The sequence below is a fragment of the Podarcis vaucheri genome (genome assembly GCF_965113315.1).
Source record: "Podarcis vaucheri genome assembly, chromosome: 10".
Lineage (NCBI taxonomy): Eukaryota > Metazoa > Chordata > Lepidosauria > Squamata > Lacertidae > Podarcis > Podarcis vaucheri.
This window is the reverse complement of record NC_138748.1, coordinates 32,186,082-32,199,527: the sequence shown is the minus strand read 5'-3', so window position 1 is coordinate 32,199,527 and position 13,446 is coordinate 32,186,082. Positions and strand designations below refer to the sequence as shown.

General features: G+C 37.6%; 1 protein-coding gene across 4 annotated transcripts in view; it reads left to right on the top strand.

The window, feature by feature from the left end:
• OSBPL8 (oxysterol binding protein like 8) overlaps window positions 1-13,446 on the top strand; it is a 72,840-nt gene that overhangs the window by 10,848 nt on the left and 48,546 nt on the right. For 2 of the 4 annotated variants that reach the window (XM_082241084.1, XM_082241087.1), the window contains exons 2-3: window positions 4,848-4,935; window positions 9,382-9,418. In XM_082241084.1, coding sequence (XP_082097210.1) covers window positions 4,894-4,935; window positions 9,382-9,418 — 79 coding nt within the window. In that variant the 5' untranslated portion in view covers window positions 4,848-4,893. Of the gene's footprint in view, window positions 1-2,587; window positions 2,638-4,847; window positions 4,936-7,431; window positions 7,489-9,381; window positions 9,419-13,446 lie in introns of those variants that run through there. The other 2 variants (XM_082241086.1, XM_082241093.1) reach the window with 2 other exon arrangements.

The following is a 13,446-nucleotide window of genomic DNA, read 5'->3' as shown; positions in this document are numbered from 1 at the left end:
AAGGTGTTTTTACTATGGTGTTAGGAATTGGCCCGAATAGGGAAATAATTTAAATATCTGTTCCTCTGCTTCTGAAGATACAATATGACAATTTGCATTTTCATGTTTTGGACTGAATGATTATGCAGGTTAATTATAAACAGTATATAGAAATAGGTGGCAGTTGCATGTTGAAAGCGTTGGAGGTGTTACTTCATTTTCTTCTCACTTAAGCCTTAATTGCTGAATGAGGAAAATACTTGTAAATGCCCATCTGTTGGATAAGTGAGTGTAGTATTTTTTCCCCCATTTATAAATTTGAATTTTACATTTCTATCTAAGTGAAGCATAAATATCTTTGGCTAAGAGAACATGTATCATTGTTAAGAATTGTCTTTATTTTTAGAATATACAGCCAAAAATTTTGCCTGCAGAATCTTCTCTCTGTAACTGATTGGAGAAGAAATATGTGTTATATGACCGAGCAGTAACTATTTTGAAGTCCTTTGCTGGGGATGGTGGAGACTTCATTTGACCCACATTTTAAGCAAATTGACTTAAATCACAGCCTCTGGAATAATACACTGATTGGAATATAAGTATCTTCAGGTTTTGCACTTCTTTAAATATTGCGATACAGTTCTCAGCTTTATAAAGTGTAAACATATTTTATAAATGCATGTTTTAAAATAAAATATGTTTAGAATGCATACACTGAGATTAAATACATTTTAAAATATATATTTTGGTATATATTTTGTGGTTTAAATGTGAGGCTGGAATAAATCAATGAATCCCTACCCTTTGCTGTCCCCAAATGTGTAAGTCCTGTGTCCTAAGCAAATGACTAAACTTAAAACTTTGAAATAACATGAAATTTGGCCATTCTATTTTAGTATGTATATTTTAATTCAAATTTCATTTTGGTGGCCATGTAGATTTGGTATATTTCAGAAGGCAGTATCAAATTCACCCCCTCCTTCTGTAGCACCCTGCTTGTGGTTAACGCTTAGCTGGAATGAAATATTCAACGCAGCAATAGAGAAATTAAAATAATAATTTATTTGTCAGACAAATAAATGAGAGGCACAGTGGTATATGGTTACCAAGCTCTGGCCTGGGCTCCTGCCATTATGGCCAGCACTTATATTCCCTCAGCCCAGGCCCCTTGCTCCTCCTTTGGCTGCCTCTGTCCAATCAGCCTGGTTGAATTTCCCATTGGCTGATTGGTATAACCAATCCTAAAAGATACACCCATTTCCTATTGCCTTTTATGGGATACAAAAAGCTATATATTCTTCTATCTATAAATGACAAATAAGTAGTCATATATCTTACATTTGTCTCGACAAGGAACCTTAATTACCAGCTCACCTCTTGCCCTCCTTGCCCTATTGCCCTCCAAAACAGATGGTTAATAATTTTAAATTTTTATCTTAAACAGATGTCAGAGATCTTGGGTTCACATTCTCATGCATCATCAATGAAAGATCTCCTTTTTGGAGGTCTTTAAACAAAGGCCTGACAACCATATATCAGGAGTGCTCAATGGCGCCTCCTGTCTGGCAGGGGGCTGGGCTCATCTGCCCCCCTGGTCTCCTACAGCAATATGACCCTATGAAATAAGAATTTAACATTTCTTTCTTTCTAGATCCTTTGCATAATTACATTTAAGCCAGTATATTTCATACATTATCATAGATAGCTTTTTAGAAGAATAAACCTTCTCAATGTAAAAGGAAGGACTAGTTTACAGCCTCAAAATAAAATAGGAAATAAAAAAGCCTCTTCTGTTTACATTCCCCTTCTCTAGCCATTTGCTCTTGGCCTTTAACCTTAGGAAGATATGGCTCAAGTTTAATGGAGGCACATGGTTTTATTTTACTGTTTACCAACTTTTAATTATGTAGGGTCAGTGTAGCCTTGTTCTTCAGCCTGTAATTCCCTTTGACTTTGAGAATTGTTTTCTGCTATAAATCAGGGGGCCCCCTTGTCCAGGAGGATAAACATCTTGCCAAAGTACTTAGGCAGCTGGTCTTCTGCCTGGCATAAAACATTTGAAAATCTTTAAGCTCATTTTAAAATACAGACCCTAATCAAACTATAAGCCTTGATAAAAATGCAGGCTATGATTAGATGCCTCACTTCTTCTTTTACATAGATAGCCTATGGGGGTAGATCCTGTGGTCGGACTGTGGTGGAGTTACAGCAAAATGCATGGATGCATGAACTTGTAGCCTTACACATTGCTGGGTGGGGTGGGGGAGTTGCTAACATTACCATGGCTTCCACTGCTGTTCGGAACAAAATAATCAGGGCTTTGCCTGTTCTGTGCAGTAAGTATGAGGCCTTACCTCTAAAAGTTAAATTCAGCTGAAGTTTTCTTTAGGCCCACTGCAGACATTAGTATCTTCATCTGATAATGATAGTGTTCACATATTTTTCCTAACGCTTCCCTCTCCCTTTGTGTGTCCACCATTGATGGAATCTTCCTGGTTTCTTTAATCCACAGTTTTCTAGGAAGTTTGAACAAAACAAAAAAACCACCTCATTTCAAACCAGGATCTGATTCTACATTCAGGTCTTGATTTGGGGGAAGCCTTAAAACTACTGTTTCATGGTTCAGACAACACAAGAAACTGTGGCTTCACAAACCAGGTATCTTAATCAATGCTGAGTGTATGATGGGAGGTGGGAAGGAATAACTAGAAAGGTACAAGGCTTGTTCCTGAATTGATAAACAGTGGTTCATTGGAGTGGGATCTTTATACTGCAACTGGACCTCGATCTGCAATGCTATGTGCACTGCCACCTTGGAAGTAAATGACTTCAGAGTAAATATACATATGATTAGGTTATTAGTTGCATATATTTTTATTGATTTGTTTTTGTCCTGGCATTGCTCAAATACATTGATGCAAACAGGCTTTTGATATCTGTCTCTATCTAGAAGTTTGTGTGTTATTAGAGAGAATGAAAGAAATATTTCCTGCTGGGATGTGTTTCTTTTACCATCTTGCTTCTTTGATCTTAAGGATTTAAAGAACCTTATTTCTGTTATGGCACTTCTGTTGTTGCTAACATCAATAACAAAATTATTTTGGCTTCTTTTATAGGGGAAGGGTGGATTTATAAACTTTTTCCAGCACTAGTCACTGTCAGTAGTTCTTGTACAATGGCGAAAAATTTCTGTGTGCCGTGCTTTCAGAATTATTGGATAGTACTGTTTATATTCAATACAGAGAATTTAGTGGAAACCACAATTTCTGCAAGCAGTTCACATCATGGCTGCAGATACTGTAGACCAGTTGTTGAGGATGGCATATACAGGATTGTGGGAATTTAATTGGCATTGATAATGATGATGAAATGGTACTTCGAAACTTCTTAAACAGAAGTGATTTATATGCAAATAGGTTACAGTAGATATGGGAATCCTTTTTCAGCCTGGGGGCCACATGCCTGTTTTAGACGCACCCAATGCAAAAAGTCGATGGGGTCATTCCCTCTCTTGTACACACACATGCATTCATACAACCCCCCCACAGCACCCATTCACCCCTCCTCTCTTTCACTTACCACACCACATGGAGCTTTAGCTTTTTTTAAAAAAACTTAATTGCTAGAGGGCTGTGTTATTTTCATGGAGGTTGCATCAGATGAAGAAGGGTTGACCTTTCCTTCCTCAGCTGTAACCCCCAACTTCCCAGTGCACCAATTATGGTTAAAACAGCTTTCTATGTTTCCCCCCGTTTTTGCTCCTATAACATCTTGAGGAGAGGTCCTTTCATGATTTCCCAAAGGCCAATAACATCAACTACAATAGGGGTTTTCAAACTTTTTTCTCTGGGCCACGCTTTCAGGAAAAAAAAAATTGCCCGTGCAACACCAACTTTTTTATGGATAAGAAATACATTGGAAAACAAAAAGAAACAGCTCCTAACAGTGCTTGATTTATAACACTGGACACAATTACTTTGTAATATCCTGGGACACCCAGAAAGTATAAAGCATGAATCATTCCCAAAATATAATTATAAATGAGCCTCTTACATATGTACCTTAAGTATTTATACAAGCTCAATGAGAGATGTGAGCTTGTAGCATCACTTGGTTAGGGTTGCCATATTTCAAAAAGTTAAAATCCAGACACAAAAATTGCTGAGGTTTTTTTGAGTTATTTTTTAGGAAATTCACCCCCCCAAGGGCTGCCATGTGCCCAGATTTTCCTGGACATTTTAATCACTTTCTGAGAAATCTGCCCGGACGCTATTTTTGGAGGATGAATCCCAAATGTATGGCAGCCCTGCACTTGATGTTCTTGCTCTCATTTTGAAAATATATCTATCCATATTCTGCAAATTAAAAAACAACTATTTTGATACTATATGCTATATTAAATATTTCTTTGATTGTCCTTCAATTTTCCCGCCACACTTGCCATCCCCTCCTGCCACACTATTGTGGCTTGCCACACTCTTTGACAACCACTGAACTGCAAAGAATTCTGAAATCAATTCTAGCTTGTTCATTGTATCATCAGCTTATTGTCATCAACTTACTGATTTAAATTGAGAGTCAAATAATCTTCACATAGCCTATTACTGAATAGCGATCTGTATCCAGTTAGCTATTGTGTAAATACTTTGGAGAACAAAATTTGCTCACCTATCTACCTTTTCTTTATTTTCTAACATAGTCAGCAGTATATCATCTACAAATACTGCTTTATTTATTTATTTTTAGAAATAAATTGTATTGGTGGTGAACAATATGTCCTGCTGTGTTACTCATCAAAGGTAATTCGTTCAGTTGCAATATGTTACCTATATTCACAGTTAATTTTAGGTGTTTTTTTTTCTTGATAGATACAGAATGGAAGGACTTTAAGTGAAAGACAAGTTCTGCTTCATTATGGAGACAACTAGCTTTGAAGGGGAGCCGGATAGAACTTCGGTAAGTAATTTTGTACATAGTGACTGGCAATGGTTAAATCTTAAACAAAGGGCATTTCCTCAGACAGCCATCTAGCTTCACAACCAGCTAATACTGCAATCCTAAACATGTCTACTCAGAAGTAATTCCATTGAGTTCAGGGGGACTTAATCACAGGTAAGTGGTAATAGGAGTGCCCCTTTGCTTTTACAATAAACATCAACAATTTGCCCCACTGGGAAGGTGTGTAAAAGAGAGTTACTTGAGGTTTGAGCACATATCGTCAGAAGAATTCCCTACCCTCAAAAAAGAAAAAAAGAGGGAAATGCTTTGATGGTTTTGTTCTTTTGGTAGCACCTAATTTAAACCACAAAAGCAGTTGAATTTTAGTAGAAAGTGTAGAGTAGAGCCTTGCAGTGTGTGTCTACAGTGTAAAAATTTCCCAACAAATTGAATATCAAATATACTTTTTATAAACTCTTGCAGCTTGCTTGCTTTTTCCCTTTTCACACTTCTGATTTAATTTAAACCAGCTGCCACCAACCTGTTGCCCTCCATGTCTCTTGGGCTAAACCTCTCATCAGCCTGGCTGGGCTGGCAGGAGCTGTAGTCCCAAGCTTCTGGGGGGCCCCGGGTTGGTGGTGGCTGGTTTAAACTGGTCCAGTAGGAAACTCATGATGAACCTGGTAGGAAATAAGAAATAACAGGGTTACACAAGAAGCAGAATATAGAGCAACTGCAACAGGAAATGGTAGTGGTAGATAAAGAATTGTGAAAGCAACCGCCTTCCATCACGTGGTAGTTTGCAAAGATTTGGAATATTGTTAGAACAGAAAAAGCATAGAAGATTTCAGTGTTAAACAAAATGCCATTCTGAAAATGGGGCTGCTTTTCCTGAACCATGTGGAAGGTAGGAGTGTGAGATAACACAACCAAATTGGAATATACTTCTTAATTTCAAGCTTCAATTTAATGATATTGTGGCCAGGACAAAAAAAAATCAAAGTCAAATAGATGCCATTGACTAGTGAAATTATTCATTTTTCCTGTCTCTAATGGATGTGCCTGTATTCTAGGCTCACCAGAATCAGCTTGAGATTTAGAAAAATGTTTAAATGAACAAGTGAAAGAAATAACTAAATCTCTAATTAGGTAAGCAGCATGATAGAAAATGTTGAATCCCAGTTTTTGAAGAAGTCATATTCTTCTATATAAATTGTTATATTCAACAAGTAAACTGCTACATTGTAAGAGTTTGAAAAACTAAATTCTAGCTTATTTCCTACATAATATGAACTGTGATTTTTATATGCCAAATTGTAGTTTAGCTCTTTTAATTAGTTTGAGGCAGTACAGTATATATAGGGATTTTTTCCATGAGTACAATATAGCAGTAGCAGATCTCAGTAGACTTGTGTGTTAGCCTGTTGCTTAGGAGCTCCTTGAAAGTAATTAGCTATGCAGTGCTGAAATATTTACATACTGGCCATTACAATAATCTTGGACGATCAGCTTTTATCTGCTTCACTCAGCTTTCCCATTTCAGTGCTTCTCTTGTTGGCATTTGCTCAGTTGTACAGGCTTGTGGAGGTCTTAGTGGCTAGACTATCCTCTGCTCTATTTTATCATGTAAGTACTGATAATATAGTTGCTCCATTGTAAGACTCATCTGAGTCATTTATGCTTAAGATGCTATTTCTGTCTTTCTCCTCCTCTTTCCTTCAAAGTGTTGCATGAGAGATGACATGTAGTTTTCACAATGAGCTTGGAAGACATTCATTTAGCAAGTGATTATTCTAGTTGATTTGCAACACTCAATCTATTGTTTCATGACAGTTTGACTTACCATTATTATTATTTTAATCTATAACTGTAAAATAAAAGTCCATTAAAATGTGTAGCATTGCTCTCAGATGTGTTATGCTAACTTCAAACAGTCCCAAAGTGCCTCCATAACATTATCAGCGCAAACATATTCCATAATCTTGAACATTGTTTAATTATGTTACCGCCAATGCAAGGCAAAAGTTCTCTTGTAGCGAGTTGTTTTTCAAACTTTTCAGATACTGAACTTGCTTATAACCTTTTATCTGCAATACGGGACACAGTCCTGATTGTTATTTTTATTTTTGACTGTGTGCAGATCTTCCTACTTTTCTTAGCAAAAGTGTTGCTAGTTTAACCCACTTCAGAGTGGGTCATGATCCACTCCCCATGTTTTTCAAACTGACTAAGAACCACATAGCTCAGGAGTAACCAGTGTGGTTTCCTTTAGATGTTGAACCACAACCCCCACTCCCCCAAGCCCTCACCAACAACTGGAAGGCTACCCCTGATCTAGCTTACTATTGTCTGCACTGACTGACAATAGCTTTCTAGGATTCCAGACAGAGATGTTTCTCATCCCTCTCTGGAGGTTTTAGGGATTGATCCTGAGACTAAAGCACACAGTCTGAGCTATGCTAGCCCCCCACCCCATCAACTTGATTTAATATGGTACATTTTCTTTTCCTTTAGTAGAGATAACAGACAGGAATCTTTAAACAGAGAAGGAAGTATTTTAATAGATTGGAGGTAAGGTTTTTAGTTAACACCATAGTTTAAGCATAATGAATTTTAATAGATTTTAATAGATTCGAGGTAAGGTTTTTAGTTAACACCATAGTTTAAGCATAATGAATTTCAGATGCATACTGAATATTATTATTATTATAGTAATTAACATTCATGTCATAGTGATGTTCATTGGTTGCTTCAAAGAACATGTAAATATTCAGTCATGCAACTATTTAGACAGTTGCTTATTATGGTAGGTACGAATCAAGTTTAGACTACATAGCAGATCTTTCACTTTTAACAAAAGAACGCCTCCAAAAGGATACTATTTTAAAAATCATACATTTCTGATTTTATCATGATTTTTTTTCTTTCTCCACTAAAGTGCTGAATGACAAAGAACTGTTAGACACATGTGTTTCTGGCTTTCCCATATCTGTAAGGGCCATAAGAGACGTGGGTGATGGTCTGTGTTTCTTTTTATATTAAAAGTAACCATGGAAGAAAGACTACACTACCCTCCCTTCAGAATGTATTGTTCAAAATCTCCCACAGCTAATTTTCTTCCCTAAGGAAGAACTCCCCCTACTCCTGTACTCATCTCTACTCCCCCTCCCAGTGGAAAAGCAGCTGGGGGAGACATGTTTGATCAAGGGGAGGAGAGGCGAAAATGAAGAAGGCCAAGCAGCTCTTCCTCTGCTTAGACGGACAGCCTTTTACAGCAACTCTTGCTAACAGTTTTGATGTACTATTAGTAGTGGTTTGTGCCTGTCAGGTTTTAAATAACTCAAATGCATGGTGCAATTTTAAAACAATGCTTAATAATAACAAAGAATATTGTATAATTGTATCAGTATGTAATTTTATATCATTTAAGTGTGAACCCAAAGGTTGTAGAATATCCCGTCTATGAGAGGAGTTCTATTTAGAGCTCTAGCTGAATGGAAATTGGAATCTTCTCATGATGTTCAGGTTGCATTCTTCATCATGCTAAGACAACATGCCGGTTTAGAGGTATACCCAGGAGAGGTTGTGTAGCAACAAATGGAAATGGGAGTTGCACAGAAAGGACATTTGGTGGTGGTGGTACCGCTGCTTGGAGCAGTTGCCTCACTTTGCCTAATGTTGACTTGTCTCACTGTAGTTGAAGGAAGGGAGTATCTTTTAACCTTCATATTATTCATCAAACGTTTTTCTCACCCACTTCCCCAAGGCTGCCTATGGACTACTCCCCCACTTTACCCCCCATTTTTTGGGTTACCCTGTTTTGCTTCCAAATTGATATTCATTCAGCTACCACAGTTTGCTGTTGGAAGAAATTATTATGCCTAGTTGAAATCCATATTTTTAATAATATACTTGACAATATTGTATGCATCTCCCTCATTAGAACAAGATTCCATTCTAACTCACTATATTTGATGCAGTATTATACAGTATAATTTAGTTAGCTGTTGTCAACTGAAGGTAAAGACTTGATTTTAAGTTCTGCAGCTACTTTCTACTATTAATAGATTGAATGAAAGTTAAACTTCCTTTATTGTAAAAGGCATCCCTTTTACAGTGGAAGTTGGTGTGTTATGTGATTGGACAAATGAAAAATAATTTTGAAAAGTATTTGTACTTCTGGAGAAATTAGTCATTCATTAACTGTAGCAAAGCTAATAATGGCCTGTTGCTAAGCACACTTGTTTTGTTTTCTCTTGTTTTTTTTGGTGCTGTGTTGTTCTTAAGAAAATTAATCAGGTATGATGTGCATTTTTTATTTTTAGTTTCAAACTAACATGCTGTTTCCCTTTCTCTCTCTTGCCTTTAATTGTGGCTGCCTCCTCTGCTATATTCTCCCTCTCCATTTTTGGCCTTGCTGCTTTTGTCTGCTGTTCTGCGTACTCAATTGCACGTCACCTCAAGCATCATGATGAGATCAAAGACTGCCAGGGATCCTCAAGTAAGTAAATGATTTCTGCTACAACATGTGAAGAGCTATATTATCATATTCCCAGATCGTGACATGATTAGGTTCTTCCACTAGACACTGTCAAGTGCCGAGCTTTTAATGAATGATCAGACACAAAGTAGCAGAGGGAGGTGGAATAGCTGAACTACAGAAACTGTTCATTTGTGTGCAAGCACATGTGTGTGTACATGCGCACAAGCTTAAGTCTGCTGTGCCTTAAGAAAATAAACAAGAATGTGAAAATAGATGGGGCCTTAGGTTTTTTTTAAAGTTGGAAAACTAAATTTAAATCATTCTCAAAATGGAACACATATATATGGCTCTGTTGATTAGAGTATAATTTAGTCTGTACTATAGTGACTAGTAACCTTGTTCTGTTGGTGATAATCTCCCTGTTTTAATAGCAAAGTGGAAGCTAGTAGCCATCCATGTGATAGTAAAGAGGTAAAAGATCTTGCAAATAGATAAAGCACAGAATTGTGTTGTTCCATATTGACTTGCTGTCTTAAATATCTTTAGCTATATTTGATTAGCTATTTTTTATTTAATTATTTAAATTTACTAAGGTTCTCTTGTGGGATTATATCTCAGTATTCTGATTTTATTACAGCAGTGCTGTTGCTTGATGAAGGAAATCTTATTCAATTAATCATCTGAGTTTTGCTTTAAATCTGCATAAGTTTGCATGTGAATAATGCAATAGTTCTGAAGAAAATTTCATTGGCCTAGTTCACATGACCCAGTAAGCCGAACTATGGCTGTGGGTCACAGATGCTTTGCTTCTTCCAGCCTTTTTTATTCGCATGTTTAGCATGCCACCAAAACCCAAGTGTGTGGTGAAGTTCTCTCCTAACTAGCCATGAGCTGTAGCCAGGGTTTATTCTTGTCTACAACTCAAAATTAACAAGATGAGAGCTTAACTGTGAGCCCAGGTTTGAACACCACACTTTGCCAAACCATGGATTAGCTCAGTGCAGTGTGGGAATAAAAAAGGACTAGAGAGAGAAGCAAAGAGGGATGAGCTCCTCTCCAGGAGCATATGCAGTCCTGGTAAGCTCTAATTGGCTTACTGTGTAATGCAAAGAATCATGGCATTTCGGGGGGGGGGGGGGCTAAACAGTGTGTTACTTGATTTAAGCTTTTTAAAAAGTGTACATAATGCTACTGCTCCTATTTTGAAGAGAAAGCAGCTGAGAGGCCTTGATTCAGTAGCATGTTCCTAATCCAGCCAGGGGTTCTTGCTAGAACCCAATATTGGAGAGATAAATGAAAAATATATAGGCAGCTATCAAATATTTCTCTTGGGGCTATAAATAAGCAATATTTAGCACTACTCCTGTTGGAATACAATTAAAAGGAACTGCCTGCTAAAGTCTTCTCAGATAGCTGACACCATTCTGTTGAAGAGCTCTTCTCTTAACTAATTGTAACACACTACTATAGTGAGCAAGGTTGGCAAGCTCCTTTTTGTACTGGAAAAGTCTTGAGACATCATATGTAGAGAGTGAGATCCAAAGTTCCACACAACTAGTTCCATTGTGTGAATTTCTGTATTGAATTTGTACTTCTTAAACAGTTTAGGCACTCTGTAGTCATTTTAAAAAAGCAAAGTGTATAGTTGCGCCAATCAATATATCTGCTCTTAACTGAATTTCTGCTGTGTGAACGTTGCATTTACTCAACATTCAAACACCAGTATTTTGTCACTTGTTCTCGCCCAATCCCAGCTTCTCAGTTGAGATTGCCAGGGAAGTGCTTGAATGGAATGCAGTCATAAGTGCATTGTGGGGCTCCTGTTGGATAGTGTCTAGTCACAACCAGGTGGGGGGGTGGGGATGAGATACAAATTTTAGCCTTGCACAGGGTGCCATATTTTCAAAGTTTGCCCTGCTCGGATGTTGCTTCAGCAGCAGTTAGTCTTAGACTGAGCCCTATATAGGAGCAGCAGTTTTGTCTCACCTGGAAGTTCCACCTTCACTGAAAGGTGCCTCTTCAGTAAATCATGTTACTGGAATTGAAGGGTGAGAGTTTGGACTCCTATTTTTCTGGTTTATGTTAGTGTCTGGGATCTCTTCTCAGTATCCACATTCAGTGTGTGTGACTGCAAGTTGAGAAGAGGATTTCCCTTCCTTCCCTTGCAGATTGTACCCCAAGGAATGGGGAACCTGTTAAACACCAACTTCCATCAACCCCAGTGAGCATAGCCAGTGGTCAGGTATGATGGCAGTTGTATAGTCTAGCAACATCTGAAGGCCACAGATTTCCCACCAGTGCGGTAGCTCAGCTCACTTGTTCTTTGAACACAAGTGGGTTTCAAGCAACTAAAAGCTTTTATGGTTGCTTAATAACATATCCGAATGAACTCCTATCCAAGACTTTACCTCATAACTAGATACTTAATCCTTCTAGTGGGCTAAGCCTTCTCCTTTTAAGTATGAGACTAAACTAGGTGTATTTCTTATTATAATTACTGCCCACATTACGCTTATATTAAAGAATCATGGGAGTCATTCTGTAATTAAGGTGTGAGACAATCTATTAAAACCACAAATTCTGTTCCTTTATAAAAATCAATATGACTCATATTACCCGTATGAAATTTGAAATGGAGGATTCAGGGAGGGGGGGTGGGCTGCAAGCCTTTCAAAGTTCAGAATGAAAAATCAGGAATATATTTTAATTCATTTCCCTTCCCTAAAGTCTTGTGTGCTCAGTGTTATAATGTTTTTCATTTGCCACGTTGAATCAATGAAGAAAAGTGTAGTTTGTGTCATATTTACAGAGTGGCAACTGCCACTAGGGGATGCAGTGGGTTTATATTGCTGTGTTTATAACTGGGACAGGGTTTGGTAGTTTAGTAAGAAGAGAACAGCTATGCAGGACCAGCTCAAGTCAACCTAGGCAAGATAAATCTCTACTGGCCCCCTGCTTTCCCAAAGGAAAGAGGTTGAACTGAGTGGGAAGCAAAGGATAGGTGGTTGCTGTGTGTAAAAAGAGGCTGAGGAAAAGAGATTTTGTTCAATCTCCTGGAAGAATAGGAGGTTCTGGCAAAGGGAGATCTGATGATTCTTTTTAAAATTCTGCAGATAAATCACTGGCTTAACCTGTCATGTCAGGATCTTCTCTACGGTAGAGTAGTCTTGGTAATTACGCCCTAATTATCATTGAGGGGGTAAAATCTCTGAGATGTTCTGTTTCTAAGTGCATGTGCTGAATTGCAGAATCAAATGTTCCTCCATCTGAAAAATATTTAAAACCCCATGCAACTTTCTCCCTGATACCTGCTTTTCTATGTGGATGGGATTTATTTGTATCCTAAAATATTCAACATGCGAGTTTCCACTTGGAAGTGGTACATCTCAGATATTCTACTAACGCTTTGAGAACTAGGATGCTTTTATGCCTATGTGTGTTGGACAGCTGTATGTTGGAGTAATTTAATTAGATATTTTGTACATACATTAGATATTTTGGTGGGCTTGTGGAGGATCCAGCCTGTATGGTTGTGTACCTATATGGTTGAAGCCTTTGGGATTTTATATCCCAGCAAGTATTTTATATAAAATGGAGCTGACCTTCTAGGTAGTTCAGCCAGTTTGGGCAATCATTTGCCAATAAGCTCCAGCATAAACATTACAAAAAGAAAAGGAAGATGTTCCACAGAGTCTACCTCTTGGTTATTATGAGTAAAAGCCACACTGTGTTTAAATACATGCATATTCCTAAAATACTCCTAAAATAAGCAGCTAACTGAAAAGGAGCATAATAAAAAAGTCTAAGGAACAAGATGAGCAGGTTGCGGATGAGTAAGCCAAAAGGTCTGGAAAAGAAATATCCCATAGAATTTGCTTTACCCAAACTTTTACTTTGCATTTTGCCCTATACTTAAGAGTATGGTACATTATATGGCTTTATTTTTGGTCTTATCTCTGGTCTGTTAACCACAATAAATTTATGGTGAATATTTTAATATTGAGAGTGTGATATTTTCCAAGAGCAGAACAGAATCACTACTGATG